Genomic DNA, 24,834 nt, shown 5'->3' with positions numbered 1-24,834 from the left:
GATCTCATTACACACAGCATATCAGCCTGCTGTCTGCCATTGTCCCAGATCGGCCCCCTGACCGGTGGCAGTACAGACCCGACGCCTGGCTGTTCAGCTGACTGGGTGTCAGCTTTGCGTACCATATGTACAACCTCTGCATGACACCCAAAGGCTTTACTAGACTGTATACATGCAAAAGGCACACGTGTCAAAACTACCTCCAAGACTTTTGGAATTTCTTCTTTTTGACAGTCTCCATTGAAACACAGTAGATGCCACACATGATGGTCTTGTAGATACAACCAACTCCATGCAGGTGTCCCAGGTTTAATTCTGGCAGCCATGTCTTTCTTTTTAAGAATTCACAACTTTTTTCTACTTCAGAGGTTCATTGAAAGTTTTCTGTTTTTGTATTTTTTTTTATTTTTTAAAAAAAAAAAATTTAAATTTGGGAAAATCTTATGTATTTTCAAAACATTTTTTAGCAGGTGAGCAGTCGTTGAGGCTGGCCTGTATGGAAAAGGTCTTTTTTTGGACAAATGATGTATGTTTGTTTTGATGGTTGTTCCCTCCACTGGCCTCTCTGTCATCTGTCAGTAGAACCCACTGTGATCCTTTCACTTATTCTCATCCTCGTCTTTCCACAGGTGGATGCTTTAAGTCATGAGTGAGTTGGGATCTCCGTCAAGGAAAGCCAAGTGAGTGTTGCACACATTCCTTCTTCCCCTTCACGTGTTTACCTTCCTGTGTGTGCTAATCGTGTTACTGTCACACCGGAGAACCGCAGCCACTATGCAGAAGGTGGTGCAGGTCAGGGTCCTCAGGCACAGAGCGGCTCTGTTGAGAATTGTTTGCTTTGCCCGGGTTCCTGGCTCCAGCTTCCCACCACGTCCCACACCCCTTTACTCCCTCCCGTCTCTCTCTTTTTTCTCTCTCCCTTGCGCTCCCTTGGCTGATCCATATGCTCAGGCTAATCTCATCCAGTGCTGGCCAGTCTGCTCGGTCTAATGTTATAGACCAGCGTTCATGAGAAGTGACAGTGTGTGAGTTTTTGAAAGACGTGACTCTGGCATCCAGAGAGTGCAGCGGAGAGGATGAAGAGCACGCATCGTAACCCTGTCCCCTCTGCTTGTAATTGCAGTGGTGTGGCTAGAACCGACAGCAAGCTCAGCGCCAAGGCCCTCTACGGTAAGTCACTGCTGGGACTGTTTCCAAAACTTTACATATATAAATATATGTCTGTCATCTTCATGATCTTTATTTCCTTTGCATGATGAATTGTCTCACACCTTTTAATTTAGTAGGATGTATCACACACTCTCACTTGTCTAGGGATAGTTTTCCGAATGCTTACTTGCTCTTTGTCATTCATCAAAACTATTTTCATTTCTTTGAGTTAGAAAACATGTCATAATTTACTGTAAGTGAACAGAATAATCAATTAATTTTAATGTACTGCACTACTGCTATTCATCAAATATTAAAACTCAGATAAATGACATGCAGCATCTTTAGGGTCAACAATGTCGCCATTTTCTATTGTGACTCAGTCCCATACACAACTTCTTGCTGCCGTCAATACTCTCCAGTGAACCAAAGTTGTATTACTCCACAGGTGGATATAAATCCCTATCAATAAGTCCTGTGGATTTAGCATCTGCTAGAAATGACAACACAGCTGTTAAAGCAAAATCCCTTTAAAAAAACTCAAGTTATTTTATTTTGGCAGAAAGAATTGTATCAGTCCTCTCCCTAAAACACAGTGAAAGCGATAAGATTGAGCCAAGGTCCTACTGGGGGGGCCTCATAATGCCCGCCCACTGACCCCTCTGTTTGTCACTCAGGGACACTGAAGGGGGCGGGGCTCCTTGAGATATGTTTACAGCTTTGCATTCATGGTGTACATGCATGGATTTGTTGTTGATTTGTTGTTGATTTGTTGTTGAATTCTTTATGGATTTAGTTGTTTATTTGCTCTTTTCTGTCATTTGCTTTCATCTTAATTGAACAACATGTTTCTATAACTGTGTGGGTGCATTTATTGCTAGATTGCTGAGTCACTAATCTGGCACGAATTTGGTGAAATCAAGTGACACAGTTATGTCTAGATGTGACAAGTTATTTCACTTGCTTGTGCTGAGGAGTGTGTTTGTCAATGGCATATGCTATGTCATGTTGGCAGAGAGCACAGGGTGTGTCTGTTTTTAATATGCGGTTTGAAGTGGGTGTGTATGCCCATGTCTTTTAGGCGAATAAAAAGCACATTGAAAAGTGGAGTGGAATAGGCTCCACTCTGGTTCTGCCTTGTGCTTCCATAGACGTTAGGTCACTGGTCCTATGCAGCACCGCCTTCCATACTGCAAACACAGAGGAGCATTGTGTAACATGTTGTATACTTAGAGAGAAACCAGCAGAACTATGACAGGATAAACAGATTTCATGCATTACTGCAGTGTTACAAATTTAGAATAGCTTCAGATTCGGGTTTTGTCAGGATGCAAGGCCGTCTTATTTTGGACACCTTTTCTGTGAAGTATTCTTGTACCACAAGTCGTCCAAATATCCATTTGATGCTCCGTCACTCCCGTGGTCTCTGTGAAGTATCCCACTGTATATGTGCTGTGTGTTATTGGCTCAGCTCGTGTGACAGATGGTCACCACTGCTGCTGCAGGATGACAGCAACGTGCCTCTCCTTCTGAACCAGAGAGGCAGGACAGTTCACAGCATTGTGCACCATCCAAAACAGTTGGAGAGATTTGGAGAGATATGTTAAACAAACACATAGTGGAACAACAGCAAAAATCCATTGTTAATCTCCCATATGCAAAATCCACACATGGTCCAATTCATGCACAGCTGATAACCAATGCAAATGATGCACAGACATACTTACTTGTTGGGTTACCAGCAGCAGTGAGGCGCCAGCAAAGACCGACCGTCCCATCATCCTAAGTCAAGACACTCAACTGTCTTATTTTTTTGTTTGCTCTACGGGAACGCGTCTCTGTCAGGTAAAATGTGTTTGAGCTCAGAATGTATTAACACATGGAAGCGCCCACTGAAAGACTTCAGAGATCATATCCTGCTCCGCTGCATTTGTGTGTCTGTATTCAGTTGAATGTCTGAGACAGACGCTCTACTTTGCCAGTTCTGTCAATCATGTCTGTATTTGACCTGTATTGTTATTTGTTTTGCATTATTTTGAAAGGGCAGCTGTGTTGGATCAGACTGTGAGTTGTGGTACTTTGAATTGCTGGTGATGTAAGACCAAATCTATGTGGATGCACACACACACAACTTTTATCAACACAGTTCTTATTGTTTGATCTGGGAGGTCAGATTTTTTTTTTGTATTTGTGGAGGATTTCATACATTCTTTTATTAATTTAAATTTGCATAATTGGTTTAAATGTAAACATTTTCATAGCATTGTGCTAAAAATGAGACTGTATTGGTTTAAATGACATTAAACCGTTTGTGTAATGGGTAGTTATGACATTTGGACTGCCATATCTGCTCAATAGTACTTCAAGTCATTTATTATTTGCAGTCATATTTATCAGTGGACCTGGACCCTGGATCGCATTAGAGGTCCGCCCGTCTGCCTGCTAAGTGGCTCTTATTGCAAACTGTTTCAGAACTGTGAATTGATTGGCATGAATGTCGGTCATTAATAAGGGATGGGGATCAGCTTGACTTTCAGGACAACACCTGATGCTTGTGTTTCACTCTTTGGGGGTGGCAGGGGAGGGATTGGGTAGGGGGGTGGGGGGTAAGGGTGGGCAGGAAGAGGTAAATTACAGGCTTGCATAATTTGGACGGTGATGGTTTACGTGTGAATATAAAGTGATCCGTGCTATATAGACAGTCAGAGCTCAGTGACGGACGTTTACATCATCAATAAGTGAAATATTGATGTCAAATATTTGAATGGGCTTTGTAACATTGACATATATTTTGTAAAGTGTTATTCAAACAACCGTCTCTCTGTCAGAGTCACCATGAACAATACAGCTGAATAAGTGTATAAAGACAAAAGTGACGTGTTGACTCTGCAGGGCGGGGGACAGAAAGAGACCTGATATGAGGTCTAGCAGTGGAGTTGATATAAACATGTTCTCATTTAACCATGATAGTTACCTGCAGACCATTCAGCTGGTAAATAGGTCAGTGAGCACGCTGGGACACTCATTTACCATTGGTCAGGTCAAAACAATGGACCCAGCCAACAGGACACATAATGCTGTGATCAGTGCTATATCCCAAACAGATTTTCACCAAGTGGTTGGCACTCCACCTTTTACCTGAATATTTTACTGGCGTACCGGTTATTTATAATATGTTTAAACTTTAAAGTGGTGATAATCAATGTTAAGCCCTTCACAGAATACATCCAGTAAAACAGCTTAAAATAATTAGAAGCACCTGCATGTCTTCACACATTAGAATAAGTTACTGTTTGTGCCTCAGTTCAACTGCACATCAGACATTAAATATATGAAACTGGTCATTCTCCATTTGTTTGAATTGATGTGCATCTCATTAAAAAGCCTGTGATCTTAATTTTTTAATAACTGCATACAATGACAGCATAAAACCCACAGTGCAAACTGGTTGTGATGAAGCAACCAGAGAATCACCTGCAACCTCTTCAGTCCGATTTAACTGTGTTTGACTATAGGTTTCTCTTCAGCTATTCAGAACATGTACATTATTGTTCTGCTTCATTGTCGCTGCCACCCTCACGGCGTTGTTTCTTTTTCAAAGGAGCGAAGCACCTATAGACATTTCAAAGCTGCGTCATGTACACATGATATTCAGACGATAGGCCTCATTGTTCTTTAACAAGGCCTCTCATGGGGGAGATATTTAAGCTGCAACAATTTCCCAACTCTTCCTCTGGTAGCCAGTGCTGCTGCTGCTGCTATCCACATGTATGCTCTAGTAAGGGGTTAATAAAGTTTGCCCGTCACTTCCCAGTGCAGCTATATAAACAGGGGGATGGAAGCCTGGAAACCAAACCCAAATTATCATATGTTGTGCTGTGGTAATAATAAACTGTTCAAACTCTGATCCGCAGTAAACAGCTGAAGAGGAGGTGAGAAGCAGCATCCCTGATTTTACTTTGACTGCAGCAAATCTGTGCTGATGATTAGTTACTCTGATAAAACAAAGCCTTATATTGAATGCAAACCAGGTTAATGCACTATAAGCAAAGCAAAGCAGTATTTCAGATTAGCTTTTAATCAGTAACTTCTCAGAATTGATTTTTGGTTTATGCTTAAATATAATTACACTATCACGTGTTAGCAGTTGGCCCATGAAGAAAAGCCCATGCACATTATGTGTTCCTGCCACTTCCTTATTGCCCTGCTGGTCGACTCGGCTCTCGCATTAGTGTCTCGTCTGTTCTGTCGAGTGAAACGATCAACATGTGGTCTTCAGGTTTGTGTCACAGCAGATGGTTTAGAATGATAATAGGAAGCACAGCAAAATCACAGACAGACCCCTGTGGTTTGTCACTTTCATATTTTGATTATCGATGTTTTCTTATCTACAGAACAGAGGAAAAAATATTCCAACTCCAATTTCATCATGCAAGAGACGTCGCAGTATCATGTCGAGGTAAGATATGGTCTTGCAATTATATTTTTTTGATATGAAGAAATAAAGCAAAGTAATTATGAGAAATGGCAAACTTGGTTATGATCTGAAACTCAAAGCAAAAAGAAAATACAAAGATCAAATCGTTTCTGTGGCTGTAAAAATTAAATCAGAAGTTAATATTTAACAGGTATGATTTTTTCACCTCATAATGATTAATCCCAGATCTATAACGTTTGCTTTATGTTGTTCTGTTCATGAAGTAATAATATCACATGAACTGAATAAAAATGAATTGCTAAATATAAACACAGTATCAACAAATAGATGGTGTGTTGAAGTAAAACACCATAACTATTACAGTATAACCCCATTTGAATCTAGTAGAGGACTTTCTGTCAATAAGAAGTAATAGTTCTCCTTTTTGTCAATGATTGCTCCCATAAATTATCGTCATAAGCTGACATTATCTTACCAAAAAATTAAGTGCTCTATAAATGTACCTATTTATACATAAAAAGGTCTGACTATGTTGCTGTAAACAAGATAAAAGTTGAAGCACATTATAAAACTGCTGATGTGTATTGTACCATTTTCAGAGATAAACACTGACTAACGGGAACTCATGATGATAATAACAAATCAATTACGGCTGTAATGGCTGTGGCAGGGGCTGATGTTGAACCATGTCCTCTGTCTATGCAGATAGAATTTGTAAAAATACATCGTTATCATCAGTAATGAGCAGATGATCATGCATCTGTTACACTGGACGTATTTGCATGCAGAACCGTGGGAGTTACAGGAACGAGATAGCGGATTACACAGTGATTCACCTGACTGAAGAGCACCAATGTCATTGTCAGATATAAACATGTTAGCAGATAATCGCTGTAAGAGAACAGGCCTGACCACAGAGTTCCATTTAAAGGATTAGTGGAGCTATTTGCATGTATCTTTTTGCAAAAGTTAGATGTTACATGAAAGCATTGATTCCAGTATCACATTTATACATGTTCAATTTAAAGGTGGAGACAGCTTCGTTAATATTCGTGCATAGATTAAGTAAACAACATATTTTGTCTGATTAGTTTTGAGTTGATAGCTTGCTTTTAATTTAGCATTGGATAAAACCAAGTAAGGTATTTCCCCATGTTTTCTACATGCAAATCTAAGCTAGGATAACTATCTGCTAATTCCATCTTCATATGATTGGAAAGAAATATGACAATATGTGCCACAATGATAACCTAGTACAGTACTTTAAAGAAACCAGTTAACCAAAAATCATGTAATTTTCAATTTTATTATCCTTAAAGGTCCAGTGCAGCGGCAGGAAATATAAACAAATATAAACAAGCCTAACTATAAATGGAAAAGCGTTTTGTTTTTCTTTGCTATAGCTTAGAGAAATTATTTTAAGGTGACTTTGTGGTTGACCATCTTCTTGTCTGAACCCAAAGCTGCATCCACTTCTGTAAGGTCCCTAGAATAATGGAGGATATGTCACATTCGTCATGAAGTTCTGTGTCGGCTGTCATCTTATTTATTTTTTCACGAGGGTGCCACGATGTAATTCTGGACCAATCATTCCACATGCACTTCAGATACCTTCACAAGCACAAATGTCTTTACGAACCTCCTGTTTGCTCCTCAGCATCTCTCTACGTTCATTATGGACAAGACTGAGTCCATTGTCACTGTGGACGATGCCATCAAGAAACTGGTCCTTTTAGATTCAAAGGACAAAATCTGGACCCAGGAGATGCTCCTTCAGGTCACAGACAAGGCAGTCCGACTGCTGGACTGCGACACACAGGTACAACTTCAGCTCTGTTTGGACACCGTTATCAGATTTAAATGATATGGAGATAAAAACCAGGAAATTCCAGCTTTCAAAATTGGAAGATTTTGTGAACACGTGAACCAAAATGATGATTATGTACCTTCAGTTATAGTTAATCCACTAGTCGTATGTGGCTTCATATACACAATTATATGAATAACATATACATTCTAACCCACACCCCCTCTCTGCTGGGATTAGCTCTATCCCCTAATTTCTAAAGGGTAAGATAATGGATATGATTTATTTATGAAAATTAAAAAATGTATCAATGTATTTTATAATTGTTTTTGGCGTGATGACTCAGATGTTTGTGGTTGTGTTCATATTCAGTGCTTCCTTTTTTATTTGCTTGCTGGCTGACAGTTTGATGACAAGGTTAGAATGATTGTTATCTCTGCTGCAGCCAGGAGGCAATCAGCATAGCTTAGCATAGAGACCGGTGGCAGGAGGAAATGGCCTTCCCGTTGCTCTGTTGTGCTCTGCAGGAGGAGCTGGAGAACTTCCCTCTCTCCACCATCCACATGAGTCAGACGGTCCTGAATCAGACGCGTTACCCCTCCGTGCTGCTGCTGGTATGTCAGGACAAGGAGCAGCACAAACCCGACATCCACTTCTTCCACTGTGACGAGGTGGAGGTGAGTCTGAGTTTCAGTGGCACTGATTTGGCTCAGTTTGCTTTCACTTTGTGCATGACTGGTTGGCTTTGTGTTGCGTGCCATTTGTGAATTGAAGCTGCTTTTGTTGAGACACCAAATTAGATTTCACTTCCACTGCTGGCAGTGTGTCTGTGAATTCTTTAACACATTTTGCATCTTTGCACAGAGATGTGTACTCTTTGTGGTAATAAGGTATTATAGTGTACTGTAAAGAACTGTACAGTTCAGACAGGATCAGTTTAAAAAAGAGAACATTGATTTTTTTAATGCTCACTGGCTTTATCAAAATATTTTGCATATAACTGTGAAAGATCTAATCTATACAAATATGCAAGTGAATGTAAGCTGGTGAAATGTATTTACTGGCATTCAATTATGTTAATTCAATATAAATTTATAATAAATAAATATCATTTATATTCAGTTGTCTATAAAATGTTTGAAAGATGTGCAGCTTCGATGATCAAAAACAGAAGATGGGAATGCACTGAGGAGGTCCAGAACCTTTTTGCTGTACACTTCAAATCTAAATAACAAAATGTCAGGAGCAAGAAATACGCAAATCAACACAAAAAATGAAGTAATGGACGATGATGAAGGAAATAGAAGAGGCAGAATGCTTGACTCTGGGTCTCTCTTCAGGCTGAGATGGTTCATGCAGATATCGACAGCGCCATCGGAGACAACAAGCATGGGAAGAAAATGAGGCTTCAGACTCTGAAGTGAGAACAGCGCTACACACACAAACACACACTGAGCTCCTTCTTCTTTAGCCACAACATTGACCAGTGTTTAACAGTTAGACACCTCATGATAACATGTAGGTTTCAGTGCCTCCTCCTCTTCCTCCAGAATGAACCAGGAGAAAATGAAGCGCCACAGAGAAACAATCCTCCCACCCTCGGGCCCTAAGGGACCTACACCTGCAGCCAGGGGACGAGTGAGCGCTCCGAATGCAATGGGTGAGAACACACCTGCCGACATTATGTTCAGAACTATGATCTAGATGTATTCATATCCAGCAGATGAATACTGCAGCATCAGCATTTTATTTTTTAATGCAGAGAGACGACCCTCCGGACAAAGTGACCCGGAGTCACATGAAAAGCTGGCCCAGCGCATTGAGAAAGATGTAGTGAGTGTTTTCACTCACAGCCACACAGTACATTACATCACACAACTTTATTTACTGCCTCATAATGTGATAGATTTCACGCTAACCTGCAGGATGTTGTCTCCCACAGCAAATCCTCAACTGCGCCTTGGATGACATAGAAATTTTTGTGTCAAGGGTGCAGAAGGCAGTGGAGGCGTTTTCTCAGCTCAACCATCGCAACAAGAGTAAGAAGAATAAGAAGAAAGGACCAGCAGGTCTGTCTCCCTTTCTTCTCAAGTGGTGCAGTATATGCAGTGACAACATGCTTATGTCGCCCACATTGAAACCTTTGTGTCTTTTTTTGTCCCGGACCTGGGAATTACATCCAGTCTGGTAGCAGAGGCCTGCTGAGTCACCACTCACCTGCCAATCCTGAGGAACTATTTTCTCTGTCACTTCCCAGGAATTCATTTTCCGCCACGTTACACCCACAAACTTATTTTGTGTGTGTTTTGTTTTTGAGTGACACAGTCAAAATAACAATTCTGAAAGTAGGCAGTGTTCCATATAATAGGAGCAAAGACGAGTTGAAAATGTTGAACATGTAAGGGGGATTGAAACCAACCGTGTCGTTTATTAATGGACTGACTGACTTTGGTTTCCAGAATCATCACTGTGGAAGGTCATCATGTTTTTTAACTTGCTGTGTGAGCCTGAGCTTTCATTTCAACACACATTCCCTACATGTGACATGCATGAAGGGCTGGGCAATATGACTTCAGAGCAGTATTATGATCATTTATAATATTGAATGAATATTATATGTTTAAATACCTTTCAGCAAATATACTGAATTGTGAATATTCAATAAAACAAACTAAGTATCTATGGTTATTTGTTTAACTTTTGGAAACACTGAAATTAACTTTTTAAAAACATGGTAGTAATGGAATGAATTGCAAGCTGACTAAAAATATACCCATAATAATTTGTGTATCTTTTAAACCAAATAGAAGATATTCACAATGCTTTTGGTTAATTGCCCAGCTCTACATAGATGTGACTGACTAATGCATCTGTGCCAGGGGGAAACACACATGCACTAAATGTTGTTTTCCACACGCTGTGTGGTGTCTGCTAACACACATGTGTGTCATCCCTGACTGCAGAAACTGATTAATTCTCTATGAAGAGAATCAGTTTCTCAACTTTGGCCAGATTTTCCCATTCAGGGTCACTTGCTGGAAATATGCTGTATTTTTTCAAAAACACAGGGGGAAAAAAATAAATTGTCATTTGAAAGTTATACAAATTGGCACTACACAGCTGTATCCTGGAGGTTTGTGAGTTGTGAGTTGGGATCTGGCCAAGGTCATATTTTTTAAACTGTTTTTTCGCTCGTCTGTGTTTTTAGTTGTGACGTTTAACAGAGCTGACATGAATAACATTATGTTCTTGAGAGCTGCACAGATAGTGAAACCTGTGTTTCCTGTCTGGTGGCTGTGCTGCTAACTCTGCAGTCTGTCAGTAGTCACGGTTTCTCTGGCTGTTTCCAGAGGGCATGCTGACCCTGCGAGCCAAGCCCCCCTCTGAAGGAGAGTACATCGATAGCCTGCAGAAACTGAAGCTGGCCTTGAACCTCTTGGTGAGATATCACAGCTCCTCACCTGTCTCCATGAACACAGCCTTCATCACCTGACTTGTCTACCTGTCACTGCGCCCCCTGCAGGCCAAACTGAAGAAACACATCCAAAACCCGAGTGCGTCTGAGCTGGTTCACGTCCTCTTCGGTCCACTTGAACTGGTAAGAGAGATGAAGGCTGTTGTGTAGGAAATGTCATCACAGTGGTTTTTATAATCAACAGTAGGCTTTAAATCCAGTCTTCACTGAATCAGTTAATGTTACCGGAGACTCTCAGTGTTGACTGAGCTCACAGACACATCTGACTAGAATACACTCAGATTCTTTACATGCACAGATTATGAAAACAGTTTGGTGTTTGCCCTGTCACCATTGGACCCGTTTTATAGTTCCACACCTGTTGTCTTTCTCCTGCCTGACTGGAGTGACGTGGCTTTAAACCCTGACTAAGGTGTGGCCTCAGTTGCATAATGTTGGTTCCTAAGACACGGTGTTCAGCCACACCTCTGATACTAGAGAGAAACACAAAGTTTTGATTAGGCTCTTCTATGATACTGTGGATTAACCTCTGGACATGAAAGATTTGCTTGATAAGGTTGAGATAAAATCTGGACCAAATGATTCATTTTGTTGTCCCACAGGCATTCAAATTGCTTTTAATCCTTATTTTAATATATTTAAGAGATATAAGAACAGAATCCATAGAATTTATGCTTGTTTAATGCTTTCATGTATTCTTGACAGCCTCTTTACACACAGTACACATTTTTTTGTCAATACTAAGGTTGAATCAAACCTTACTTTTCCTGAACATTATCCAGACTACACATTACAACATCTAACCAAGTATTTTTTTGAAGTGTCTACTACTTGTGTGTATAAAGCTGTGATAAGGCCTTATAGCTGTTCATAATGTCTCAACTCAAGGATATGTACAATTCATGTTCACTATCTTTAGTTTTGTATACAGAACATGCATCAGATTCCTGATACACGTTCTGTTTCATAACGTCATGCTCAGTAACGGTTTTCAACTATGTCCATTTGTTTGTGGCCTAAAAACCACAGAGTGATTTAAACATGATGAGTGCATGGGTCCTGGGCCAGAGTAGACCCCTTTATAGAGGGGAGAAATGAACAGACCAGGGATTGTTTTTCTTTAGCATTCCTTACAGTTTTAAAAAATTATCTTAAATTAATGTGTCACTATTGAAGTAAAGTAAAGCATGTTTAAGGGTTGGAACTGTGTTGTTTCACATGTGTGTGTCATTTGGTACAAATCCAAGAAAAATTCAGATCCACCAGATTAAAATAGTTGGAGTTCAGTGAACCTTGAATTGTGGTTACAGGGCTATGAGTCTGAGTGTGTATGAGGTTTGATTCAGTTAAAGGGACCATTGAACGTTTATAGAGATTTTCTAAGTGATTTTTTTTTTTTCTGGACACATTTTTTTTTACAGTGTTTTGACCTCATTCAGCCACCGTACTGTGTGTTCATTTAATTATGAAATGATGAATGTGTCCACAGGTGCTGCAGAGCTGTGGAAGTCCTGAGTTGGCACGTTCTGTGATCGCCCCTCATCTGTCCAGGGATGCCGTTGACTTCCTGAGGGGACACCTCACCCCCAAAGAGATGACCATCTTTGAGCTGCTTGGCGATGGATGGACCAAACCCAGGTATCATGTTTCTAATTTCTGCTTCTATGTTATTTTTGTATTCCATGTTGGCTTTCCCAATCAATTGATTCTCTTAATCCTGTTCCAGTCTTTGCTATTGGGATTTTTTTTTGTTTTTTGGTTGGAGTGGTTGACACTATGCAGAATTTGACATCGTCTGCGATAATAGAAACTATGTTATCCAAATTACTATCAAAAATGTTCCAATGAATGGAAGCTAGGGAGCCTTTGAGATGGTTAACTTCATCCTCCGACCACTGTGGGGTGCTCAGTACCGGTTGGAAGAGACAGACGGCATTGTCATCAGCAAGTGCAATCCATGTATATGAATGGGCAGGGAAATCACTGGCAATATATCCCCGTAGGACACACATTTCTCTCAGGAGTTGGGAGCAACTGGACATGTTGTTCTGGTTCATCACCAGTGCAGATTTGCAGCTGAGAGGCAGCCCTTTGACCACATTCCTTCTCTTCCTCATGCAGAGCAGAGTGGCCCAAGGATCATTGTGCTCCTCCATACTATCCGAAGTTTCGTAACGGCTGGGAGCCACCTGTAGAGTTCTTCAGGACGGCTCCATGGGAGACAGAGTGTCTCCAGTCAGCTGAGGATGTAAGGATTTTTTTTGTCAACCATCAATTGCCAATATGTTAACTATTATGGGTCCCAACCCCTGAACATGTGACAATCCTTCTTTTTTTCCAGGTTTATGGAACTCCTCATTCCCCGAGCTCCTCAAATGGGTAAATAAGGACGTTCTTCACACACACACACCTCAGTGATTTGTTCATGTACAAAAACAAACTGTAATGAGAGGATGCCATGTGTTTTGTTAGATCCCATGATGGACGCAAATACGCCAAAATCCGCTACCACTTTGTCGCAAGGAATGCCAATGAACTGTCGGTGCTGCAGAATGAAATCCTCGAGGTAAAATCAGTTGATAAAAAGACTGAATCATGTGTTATGTTTGTCATGTTTTAGATTTGCACCTGTACAAACACTTAAATGTTTCAGCTGTAAATAAATTGTAAAAAAAACTTAGTACTGAAGACACTTGCGAATTTGGCCCTGGTTTCAGTGCTGTGGAGTGACATGTGGAATGTTTCTCTTAGGTGATAGAGGATGACAAACAGTGGTGGAAACTACGAAATCGCAGCGGCCAGGCCGGCTACGTCCCATTTAACATCCTGGATGTAGTGAAGCTGGAGGAAGCAGAAAGCTTCTACCATCAGGTGACCCGCTGCAACAAAAATCTGATTTTTCAGATAGCATTGTTAAAAATTCAGTCATTCATGTCACGCACAATCTCTTTGCATCGGCGTGTGATATTTTTAATCTACGTAATGTCACGGAAGAAGGTTTTCTGCAACTTCAGTAAAGTTTAGTGAGAAAAAGAACTTTAAAAATATAAAACTACTGCACTAGTTTGTCCTGTGTTTACTCAGTCAATCAGGGTGGGTTGTGGCAGTGGATGGATTTTGTTCTTTGAATAGATTCTGATTTGCCTACAGTCATAATCCTTATCTAGAATGCACAAGTTCAAGCATGTTGTCAAGAGGTTAAAGTGAATTCTGGGAAATGTGGGTAATCACTAACTAGGCGGCTCCGGGTTTCTTCATCACTGCCCGCGGATAAATATGCTTTAGGAGCTTTACCCTTCTTGGTTTAAATGTACCAAAGAGGGGTCGGGCACAAAGAAATAACTAATTTATCTCACGGTGTAGCATTATAATGAAGATCATTTCTAGGTTTATTAAGTAATTCAGTAATATTTTAATGCAATAATGACTTCCTACACCAAAAAACACACACTCTACTGATTCACCTTGCATGCAGGTTCAATAACTGCAACACGCATTCATTAATGTTGGGAATTGTTTCCAAACACATATTTTTTCTTTGGCACCTGTGCAAAAATCCATCAACAGAGCTGAATTTTAGACAAGCCTGTTCTGGAATAATCCTGATAGTTTCTGCTTTCTCATGAGCTGTTTGTGTTTGTGGGTGTGCACAGCAAGGCTACAGGACGTCACCTCTCGGCTCGCTCAGCCGCGAAGACAGCTTCGACAAGGGTCGCCACAAAGACAAAAGTGAGTCAATGTCAACACAGAAACAAGGATTTAGATTACAGATAAGAGCTGTTCTGCTGGTCTTGCTCCTGACCCATTTGCTCTCTGCAGTGATGGATGAAGTCACCAATGAGTTGCTGATGATGATCACCGCGAACAAAAGTCAGCCACCCACTAGGAAGTTCCGTGTGGAGCGACCATCCGGCAATATAGTGCCACTCGTCTTTGAGTCTAATCCAGGGCAGGTGACCTCATGGCTCACTGCTAAAGGTTTCTCCAAACAGTAAGTCACCCAGGACTCACCAATGCACTAAACCAAACCTCCCTACACCCTTAAACTCTGTGTCAAACTGATATTCTGCTATGACTGTATTCATTCTGCCCACCACCTGGCTGCTCTAGATGACATATCATCCACTATGAGAGGAAAATTATGATATGATACTAGCGAATGAAAATATTGCTTATAAATTAATGCACAATTTTCAAATCTTAGATTTGTTTTTAAAAATGTCAAATTACTTAATGCATAACCAGTAAAAATGAAAAAACAAACAAACAAACAAAAAACTAAATCGATGATGAAATAAGAGACAGATTGGTCCATTAATCGCGATCCTCTCCAACCCTTGGCGGGTTCCACATGCCCCACCCTTCTTCCCAGTTACTGGTAATTCATCCAGCAGTTCATGTGCAACTAATGCCTCAGTTCCATAAAAAGAAGTGGGAGCAGTAACGTCTCTACAAAATCACAACACACATCAGTGTATATGAAAGGCAGAAATACAGTAGTACAGTGTATTCTCTATAATAAGTTATCTCTATAATAAGTTGTCTGACTGGTTTTCCTGCAGGACGGTTGACTGCTTAGGGATCCTGACTGGAGCCCAGCTGTTTTCCCTGAGTAAAGATGAGCTGAAGGCGGTGTGTGGTGATGAAGGCGGCCGGGTCTACTGTCAGGTCACCGTACAGAAGGCTCAGCTGGAGGTCAGTCGCTGACTGAGATGATCTTCCACAAATGTTAAAAGTCACAAATGAACCCAAGGAAAATTTTAAAAGATGTGAACCGTATAAACAGGTGTCAACCTTTAGTTTTATTCTGGCATGTTGGGACAAGTGAATTAAATGAATAATACACAGGCATGCAAAGGCTAGTGTCAGCTTTGAGGCTACTAACATAATTAAAACAGATGCAGCTGTTAAGTAGGTGTATGCACACTATAATTAAAGCTGTTTGGAAGGTTTATTTGTACATTTAAAAGCCCAGTAGTATCCCAAAAGTAAACTAAAGACACAGGCAGTGTAGAACAACCACCATCACACTGATAATCCTCTGATTCGGATAAAAATGTTGATTGATGAGCAAAAGTTTTAATCTTTCACAGTATTTTTAGTCATGTTCACTAACTTCCTGCCTTACTTTTTGGCTTTATCTTTGAAAATAATGGCAAGTGGAAACCAAATGAAAAGCACTGTTACTTCAAAAAATAATTTCTCTGGGATTCATTTGGGGAGATGGATAGAAGAATAAGTTAAGCTTAACAAGTTTGCTTGTTGGTATAAAATGAGATGAAATGAAATCCACTTTATTGTCCTCCATAGGGGAAATTGTCTTTCCATTCTACAAACAAAGGTGTGTAGAGTGGTAATCTGTCATTAAACAAAGGAAAATTATCCTCCTCATTTCTAAATGAAACAAGTTTTAGTGATGTCACTTCGGGCCTTTGCTGTTGTCATTTTTTAACATTTGTTGCTCCGTCATTCTTACTTAAGAATTTAAAAGTGTTTTTTTGTTTTGACATTTTTTAAAATTTATGCATTAATTTGTTTGTAAAAATAGTAAATTTATCTGATAAGACTCTTCAAATTTTAAGTGTACTATTCTAGTCATTTAGTCAAAGCAACATGGTTAGGGTTCGTGTCATAAAGTCAGAGCAGAGAAATGTAATTGTCCCTCCCTTATCCTTCATCATTCATTTTTATCCACTATGTCCAGCTTTCTGAACCAGGGTGTTGCTACAGTCTGATTTTAGCAGGTGGAGTAAAAATATTCTGTCACTGGAATCTCTTGATTTTTTTAATATTTATGAAAACAAAAGTTGTGATGAAAATATCAAGCATTGTCCTCCTGATAGATGGGGATGAATCTCCGTGTGTTTGTTTTACAGAAGAGCAGCGGAGACTCGGAGCTGCAGGAGATCATGAGGCGGAGGCAGGAGAGAATCGACTCTGGCAGCAGTAACTGAACCAGCGGGATCCACCCAAATGCTGCACATCAACCTGCAGCCAACGTATTGAAATGTTTATACATTTTTAATTGTATATTTATTTTGTATCAACCAATGTGTATGTTCCTGTGTGTTTTCTTACCTAATTACGTTGCTCTTTTATTGTTGCATTGGATTTTTCCGTTTGAAAAGGGGAGCATATGAACCTGTGTACAGTTTACGTGTGCATACACAACAAACATGTAAACGTACATATTTGCACAAGCAGGTGTGGTCTCTTTTTACGCTCATTGTCAATATTACCGATGTTGACTCATTGACCTGGTAAATGAGTAGATGTTAGTTGTTGCTAATTTGTGCCAGCATGTATAACACATGTTTTGATGTATAGCCAATTACTTTGCATTACTGTTTACAGATATAATAAAACACACACACACACTTTACTGACAGACAGCTCTTTTAGAGTTAGTATCAGACATCGTCTCATCCTGGTCGCTAACTGCAGATCTGTACGCCAGCTCAAAAATCAAAAATACATATTTTTAAGTGAAGTTCTGTTTATCCATTTCCTTCTCACTGGTGGAGAAAAAAATATTTCCTGCATGAAACTTGTCACAGCAAGGAACATGGATTCTCGAGTCACACGTTTGTAAATTTCCATGCTTTAAATTAATTTTTTGGTCTTTTGAACATTACAAGCAAGGCACCATCAGCTTTACAGTGGAGCAGACATCACTATAGCTAGTATCTCAGGGAACTCACACCTAAACAAGCAAGACGGAGAAATCACAAGACAGATAAAAGGATTTTGAGGGTTAATTTTATCATTAATATGAAGACAGACTCTTTTTGTAATCTGAGCTAACGCCCTGTTTGCACCACAGAGAAACCGATCACAGTCCTGCATGTCAGTAAACCCTTAATGTACTTTTATGCAGCATGACATTCTGCTGTGGGAACATAACATAAACATGCATGACATTTAAGGAATTGATGAAATGACTGTTCTGACAATTATAAATTAATATTCCGACAAAGTATTCAAGAGGTTGTAAATATGGGACACACGTTAAAGAGAGTATAATTTAAAAAACCGGCGAAATATACAATATATTGTCTTTGTATATAATTCTTGTGATTTTAGGTCATATGTGTATTAATCATAACACAGGTGGATAAACATTCAGCATGGTAGATTTATTGTATATTGACCGGTGAAGGACTAAAAGAAAAGAAGTTTGACAAAGGAAAATGAAACTAAATGTATGTTTCATCTTCATCCTGGTTTATATATTCTGCCTAAATGTCACGATTTATCGTTCAAACTGTAAAAGGTGATAAAAAATAAAAGAAACTCCACTATAAATCACTCACATTCAGTTTTCATGATTGTATTTAAAACATCAGACTGCTGTTCAAGATGCTATCAGGCAATGTGAAAAATCCAGCACAAAATGTAGAAAGACCGAATAACACCCATGATAAGAAAAGACACAGTCCACTGGGTTAGAAAACGGGTACAATCACTGTGTGATGCAGAGAAGGAGAAAAACATCAGTCCCTTAAGGTGCGCTGCAGACAGTCTGTCATTTATGAAGATATGCATCAAGCCAGAGGTCCCCTGAGTTCTTCAGTGACCTGAATAAACAACGTATATCACAGCTGATTATAATATTCTATCAGGCAACACTCCTTCATTTACCTTTCATGAAACATCCTCATCTTAACATTAATATTAATGTTAATATTTACATCAATTGTTCTGTCCTGTCTTCATTATGGTTCGAGTTGCACTTTGTTCACACTTTTATTAATGGTTTCTGCAACATTTTTTGCTCTTAGGTCATTCTGGTCGCAAATGATTAAAATAGTAATGATACAATTATACACTGTTATTATTATTATTATTATTATTATTAGACATACCTGAAAACATCAGCAAGGCCTTGACACATGGTTTTCACCTGGTAAGGAATTCCATGTTTCTCACACAGTGCGTGGACCAGCGGGGCCACCAGGTGGTAGTTGTGACGTGGCATGGTGGGAAACAAACTAGAGAGGAAAGGAGCAGGAGGGTCGGTCCGACTTAACAGCATCAAAGTTTTTAAAAATTTTAACTTCCCTAGAAAATTTTGTATCCATCATAGTATTTTTTCCACTTGTCAAGTACGCCCAAGGTCCACATAGTTAACCTTAAACAAACCTTCCATAGTTTGTTCCTTCTTAGAAACCCTAAAAACAAGTTTCTATGTTAGCTGAGTCTGTGAGAGTTAAAAGCTCAATGAACAACTAGCAATGTCAGTTTTGATGTTTCAACACTCTATGAAACTATGAAAGTTACATTATATTTACATTATATTAAATAAATGCATAAGCAATACGCAAAAACAATTTTATCCTCAATTTTAAAAAAATGACAGGCTTTGCATCACAAACATCAACTAATATTCATTACATTGGTGTTTTTAATGTCAGGCTTTTCAAAAGGTTAATTCCTCTCAAAGATTAGGGGTAATCTCCAACATTTGGTGATGATGATGACTTTGTGCTGGTGGAATGTTCAGAGATATTTAACTAATATTTAACTGTATTTTTTTAATGTATAAGTATAATGTATTAGTATGTCATCACTGTGGAATAGTGAATAACATTTTCCTGCACACTTTAAGACTCAATAATCGACCTACTGGTGTTCAATTTGAAAGTTAAGGTGTCCGCTGAACCAGTCATTGAAGAAGGACTTCTCAATGTTACAGGTGGCTTGTAACTGTAATAAATAAAGAAAAGAAGGGTTAACAGATTAGCGCCACCTACATGTAGCTGAAGGACTGTGAGATAATAAAGCAGGAACCTGCATGGTGAGCCAGTCCTGGTGCTTCTCGTGGTCAATGTCCATCGGCAGGTGATTCATCTGAGTCACCCACACAAACCAGTGGCTCTCCAAAAACCTGCCATTCATAGCAGCACACATCATTAGAAGCCCAGCAGTCTCTCAAAAACAAACCAAAGACACGGGCAGTGTAACACAACCAACATCATACTTCATAACACATCAGTCATGACATATGTGTTACAGCACGAGGTCCAAGGTACACCAATCTCGCTTACTGAGACGCCATTCGTTTAAAATGATTAGGAAATGTAATTAAATGTATTAATTTACAGTAATTAGTCCATTAATGTGGTCTAAATAAGTAATATGGTTTTTGGCTGCATTTCAGTGATGCTACAATATAATTATTAATAATAATTCATTCTTGAATTTTTTTCAAGCTCAAATCTTCCTGTACGTTTCACAGATGATGAATGTCTATTCAGAAAGTTGGATGATTATGAGAAGTGTGAATTCCTAGTTTTGTTTAGTTGCTGTTAAATCATAGTTATATTAATCGCAATTTTATTACCTTCTGATGAGCATCTTTAGTTCATTTTGGTGACAAAATGTTATCTTTAGTGAAATGGGTGCTACTCAAGGAGAGTGCCTTAATTATTCATTTTACTTATCGTCTATCACTAATCACTAATTGTCTAATCACTAATTCGTCCATATCACTGCCAATATTGCTCTCAATGTCATTCTTAACACTACTTTTATACTTCAATTTGAGTCTAATTTTTGGCGTAATCTATTGATTATTAAATTGTTATTATTCGATAATGTTATTTCGATTATAATTCTTTTGCACATTGGTTCTCGCATTTATTGCTGATACACTTCATATTTTATTTTCACTTAAATTGAATGGATAAAAATATATTTAATGTATATTTGATATTAATACTGTTTATTAATTTCTACTGTTGTTTGGAACAACATCGGTTACCAGAATTTCCTTCTGGATTACTAAGCCATGTCTTCTTTTTTTTTATTGTCTCTTTTATTGTCTCCCTGAGCCAGAACTATATGAACCAAAAATCATGTGAAAAAATCCCAACATTTTCTTATACAGTAACATGCTAACACTTAATAAATTGTATATTCTTTCCTCTGTTTACTGGTTGTTAAATAAGCTGGTACTTCTAGGTTTGTTTGACTGAACCAATGAAACAAGTCTACAAATCCTGGTTAATGCTTTTAATTTGTCAGGTTATGAAACCCAAATAACTCCATCAATCAAGGATTTTTTTCAGTGTAAAAAGGGGCTTAATTACTGCATTGTTGGAAATGTAGTTTTTGGTCAAAGCACATTTTTGGCCTATTTATTTTTAGACACTTACCTTTTATGCTCTCACGGGCCACATAAAATAATGTGAGGGGCCACATTTGGCCCCCGAGCCTTGAGTTTGACACACGTGCTCTAAATGTGAGTTCATATCACAGCTCAGGGATTTCTGTCATTTACTTTTCTTCAACATTGTTGAATTTGGCATTTTTCAACATTTCTCATTTTATGAAAACATTTTCCCTGATCATACTTTCCACTGGGGATAATTAAAATGCACACTAAAACAGCTTTGATCAACATGTATTGTCTGTTGAGTTGATGAACTCTTTCATTTACCTGACGAAGCTGATGAGCATCACTGAGCCAAACAGACCATACAGAGGCACATAGCAGCACAGGTAGCGAAGGTAGTAAGACATAGACCAGGCTAGATCCTTAAAAGACAGAAATTTAATATGATTTTTTTTTTCCATTTGAAGTCAAAAATCACAAATTCATACCTTTATACCATACTGTCTGTTTTCACTGTTATATCTTACCACCCAGTCGTGGCGGGAAATCATGGTGCGTATTATCTGGATGTGGAAGTAAACTGGAATAAGAAACGGTGGTCCAACTAAAATAAAAAAAACAATTATTGATGCCAGTGTTTGAAATTAAGTCATTTTAAATGAATCTAAGAAAACTTACCGAGAAGGAAATACTGGTGTTGGTGATTATAGGGCATATATTTGATCTTTTTTATGCCATACTGTAAAAGAAAAGAAGACAAAGTTAAGATGAGCTCTGAGCAACAGATTACACAAAAATCATGCTTCATCATCATCATAATTTAAGGTCTGTGATAAAATCAGGTTTGTGCTACTTGCCTCCACTGGCTGAATTTCTCCGACTACAAAGACATGCAACATGTTGACATCAGGATCCTTACTGAAGATGTTGGGTTTAGCATGATGCTGGAAATGCCGATGATTCCACCAGTTGGCAGAGGCTCCCTGAGAAAGCAATGCTTTAATATCTGAGAGGCATTCTCAGAAAACAAACACAGGCTTGAGGACACTGCTAACCTTTAGGTGCCCAATGACAAACTTGTGCATCATGTGATTCCAGCTGGACTTCTTGAAGACAGACAGGTGGCCAAAGTCGTGCTGCAGCCACCCAGCCTGGGACTACAGAGGGAGAGAACGAGGCACTTCAGAGTCCACTTGAAGTAATATTTTACTTTGACTTTGTAAATAAATGTAGAGATAATGACGTTTGAGTCACCTGAGCGATTGTTAGCATGATGGAGCACAAAAACGTCAATGTCCATCCAGTTCCCCAGACCCAAATGATCAGCCAGGCGAGGGCCTCCAGCACCAGGATATGACCCAGGTGGAGGCAGAAGAATAAAGGCCGAGCTCGAAACAGACCCTCGCTCTGGGCTTGGTCTCGTAAGGTCTGGAAATCCTGCCTGATCGCAGCCTGAGAACAGACAAGAGGAAGTGGTCACGCTCAAAAGATGATTCACTGATCACTTACCTGATCTAATAGCATTTGAGGAGGCGTACCAAGAACGTGACAATACAGAGTTATGCATCACCTCCCTCAGTAGGTGATGTGAGCATGCTGTTTGTCCTGCCATGTTGTTAAATTGACACTAAAGAGGCTAAAGCTGCTGCATGAATAATCTTGTTCAGAGACTGGTCTCACGTTTTTGTCTCTGTCCTGGTCGGGCTCAGTCGCTGCCAGCTCTCCAATCAGCAGGGGCTTCAGAAACTTTTGTGCAAACTTTAAATCAGGGTGAAATGCAGTGAATGCCTCCTGAAACACGGACAAAAAGAAATTCCATGTGTGCTGCAGTAAATATGATTTCATACAAATGTGTCAGTGGTGGAAAAAACCCTGAGATTACTTACAACAATGAAATAACAGTACTAGGTCAGCAATGTGAAACTACACTCTTCTATTGTTAATTCAGTGAAGTACTGATAGAAAAATGTAGCTAAGTGCCACAAATAAAAGTACTAATTCAGCAGAAAAATTTTATTATAATGAGATATATTTTGATGGTTGATTCTAAATCATCAATGTGGAAGCATCATTCCACTGCTGAACAGTGGAATGGTGGATTCATCCAGTGGTTTCCAATCCCAGGAAGGGACCCTGCCACAGGATGTGTCTGAGGGGGTTGTGACATTTTAATGGAATAAAGAAATTTGTGACACTAACAATTTGATTTATTGAATGAGACTTATTGCTAAGTTTAGAAGTTTGATAAAGGGTCCTAAACTAGTCAAATATCAAAATATGGAACTTAGGTCATCTGAATATGCTTAGCGAATCACGCCTGTGGTGGTCAGATAAATACCGTGGATTACAAAGTATAATATTTCCCCGTGAGTACAGCATAAGTAGTAAATAAAGCACATTAAACTTCATGAAATATAATGTTTAAACAGATATTACTGTTGCATCTTCCCCGGCATAATGGCTGATGACCCGATACCCTCCTGGGTGCCTTTTGGCCCATTGTGTGATGTTGTAAACCTTCCGATCGATGACCAGCCACTGGTCGTTCCTGTTGCAGTGGCTCTGCACCTCCTCCCAGGTGAAAACCCCACCAGCTCTCCTGCTGCCAGGCTTAGTCAGCTGACCCCCACCTCCCATCGTCAGTGCTGTCTGTGGCGTAGATCACTCCTCCACACTAAAGATCCAATCTGACGCCTGGCTGTGAATGTGGTCTGTCAGACACTCCTGAAAGTCTGCAGTCAGAGGCTGTGCAGAAAGGAAAACAGCATTCAGAGGGTTTTAACCTGTTGCTCTTCTTACTTTAACCAGCTGATTGTAACACAAGACAAGTGAGACAAAGGCCAACGTCACATCTTCACGAATAATTGATGTTGAAATCCGACAACCAGGAGGCTATTTAGAGAAGCAGGGAGGATTTTCACATATAGATTTTGGCATCATGCGTTACTAGATAATGAATCACTAGATAATGACATTCAAGAAAATATCTATATTTAGCCTGTAAGTGCGTTTTAGACAATTCATCTCCAAAACAGCAATGGGAAGCATTCCATCATAATATCCCATTGGAAATAAGACAGTCGCAGCCTACACCAAAAAAACGAGTCTAATCGATTAAACGTTTATCGCCTGTAAATCGACTACTTTGACATGAATCGTGTTTAACTGGCGGTGATCTGTCCATCCTACAGGCCCGCTGCATGCACATGATAAATATGTTATTCCAGACTTACAGCAGGCTATCCAGATTTGGACTGCTCTCCTCTGGCTCCGGTCACATTAACACACCGGCTCACTTTTTGCGCTCCGGTTCCATTCAAGTCCATTTTAAAACGCGCACGTCCCAAAATTCATCCTCTGTCGCCCCCAATGTGTCCACGGACTCACTCACCCACTCATTCAGGACGGATGGATTCCGAGCGATCATTCGAGGGTTTCTGAGCCAATCGGCGTACAGTATAATCCTGGAGCCGCGGCTGTGGAGCAATGGGCTCAATGAACGCTTCATCCGAGCGCTGCAGGAGCGCTCAGACACGGAGCGCGTCACTGTCACGGCCCTCCATTACACACAGGGGTGGAAGGACGACCAAGTTTAATTTTAAAACTGCAGCAGGATGGAGAAATACTCTGACAAGTAGTATCGACTAGTTAATTATAAAATATACTCCTTTCTCAGTGAACTACAGGATTGGATTTCCCTTCATGTGATCATCTGTGTTTGGTAAATGATGTTTGACAGATTGCAGCTGACTTTGAGAAAAATTTTATGTCGTGAGTTTAGGCCCAAAAAGAGATGGATAAATTGTGGGTCACTTTCTGGATCCCCCTTTCACTTTCACCAGGCCAGT

The 24,834-nt window shown here is 39.6% G+C and overlaps 2 protein-coding genes across 2 annotated transcripts; one reads left to right on the top strand and one right to left on the bottom strand.

Moving 5' to 3' along the window:
- The first annotated feature begins 936 nt into the window (after positions 1-936).
- Positions 937-18,177, top strand: eps8l2 (EPS8 signaling adaptor L2). Its single transcript, XM_068312163.1, has 19 exons — positions 937-1,170; positions 5,544-5,608; positions 7,245-7,406; positions 7,922-8,071; positions 8,735-8,814; positions 8,945-9,054; positions 9,157-9,227; positions 9,337-9,463; positions 10,745-10,833; positions 10,918-10,992; positions 12,359-12,507; positions 12,991-13,117; positions 13,211-13,248; positions 13,342-13,435; positions 13,621-13,740; positions 14,523-14,598; positions 14,689-14,860; positions 15,432-15,564; positions 16,746-18,177. Exons 1-19 carry the CDS (start codon positions 1,077-1,079, stop codon positions 16,821-16,823), a joined length of 2,010 nt encoding a protein of 669 aa, XP_068168264.1. The 5' UTR covers positions 937-1,076; the 3' UTR covers positions 16,824-18,177.
- On the bottom strand, positions 18,003-24,363 carry fads2 (fatty acid desaturase 2). Its single transcript, XM_068312165.1, has 13 exons — positions 24,220-24,363; positions 23,423-23,731; positions 22,667-22,777; positions 22,241-22,438; positions 22,042-22,143; positions 21,844-21,969; positions 21,665-21,725; positions 21,514-21,590; positions 21,311-21,408; positions 19,660-19,756; positions 19,496-19,575; positions 18,735-18,860; positions 18,003-18,446 (listed from the first exon to the last, which is right to left on the bottom strand). Exons 2-13 carry the CDS (start codon positions 23,621-23,623, stop codon positions 18,395-18,397), a joined length of 1,329 nt encoding a protein of 442 aa, XP_068168266.1. The 5' UTR covers positions 23,624-23,731; positions 24,220-24,363; the 3' UTR covers positions 18,003-18,394.
- Positions 24,364-24,834: the final 471 nt, after the last annotated feature.

The sequence above is a fragment of the Antennarius striatus genome, chromosome 4 (genome assembly GCF_040054535.1).
Source record: "Antennarius striatus isolate MH-2024 chromosome 4, ASM4005453v1, whole genome shotgun sequence".
Lineage (NCBI taxonomy): Eukaryota > Metazoa > Chordata > Actinopteri > Lophiiformes > Antennariidae > Antennarius > Antennarius striatus.
This window is presented reverse-complemented; position numbering and strand designations above follow the sequence as displayed.

Bases quoted from the DNA above. Each gene is read 5' to 3' on its own strand.
- fads2 (XM_068312165.1), bottom strand. From the start codon at position 23,623: ATGGGAGGTGGGGGTCAGCTGACTAAGCCTGGCAGCAGGAGAGCTGGT. The intron at 22,144-22,240 runs GTGACTCAAACG...CTCCCTCTGTAG, and splicing joins TCATGCTAACAATCGCTCAG to TCCCAGGCTGGGTGGCTGCA. The intron at 21,591-21,664 runs GTAAGTTTTCTT...TTTTTATTTTAG, and splicing joins ACACCAGTATTTCCTTCTCG to TTGGACCACCGTTTCTTATT.
- eps8l2 (XM_068312163.1), top strand. From the start codon at position 1,077: ATGAAGAGCACGCATCGTAACCCTGTCCCCTCTGCTTGTAATTGCAGT. The intron at 8,072-8,734 runs GTGAGTCTGAGT...GTCTCTCTTCAG, and splicing joins TCCACTGTGACGAGGTGGAG to GCTGAGATGGTTCATGCAGA. The intron at 9,228-9,336 runs GTGAGTGTTTTC...TGTCTCCCACAG, and splicing joins AGCGCATTGAGAAAGATGTA to CAAATCCTCAACTGCGCCTT.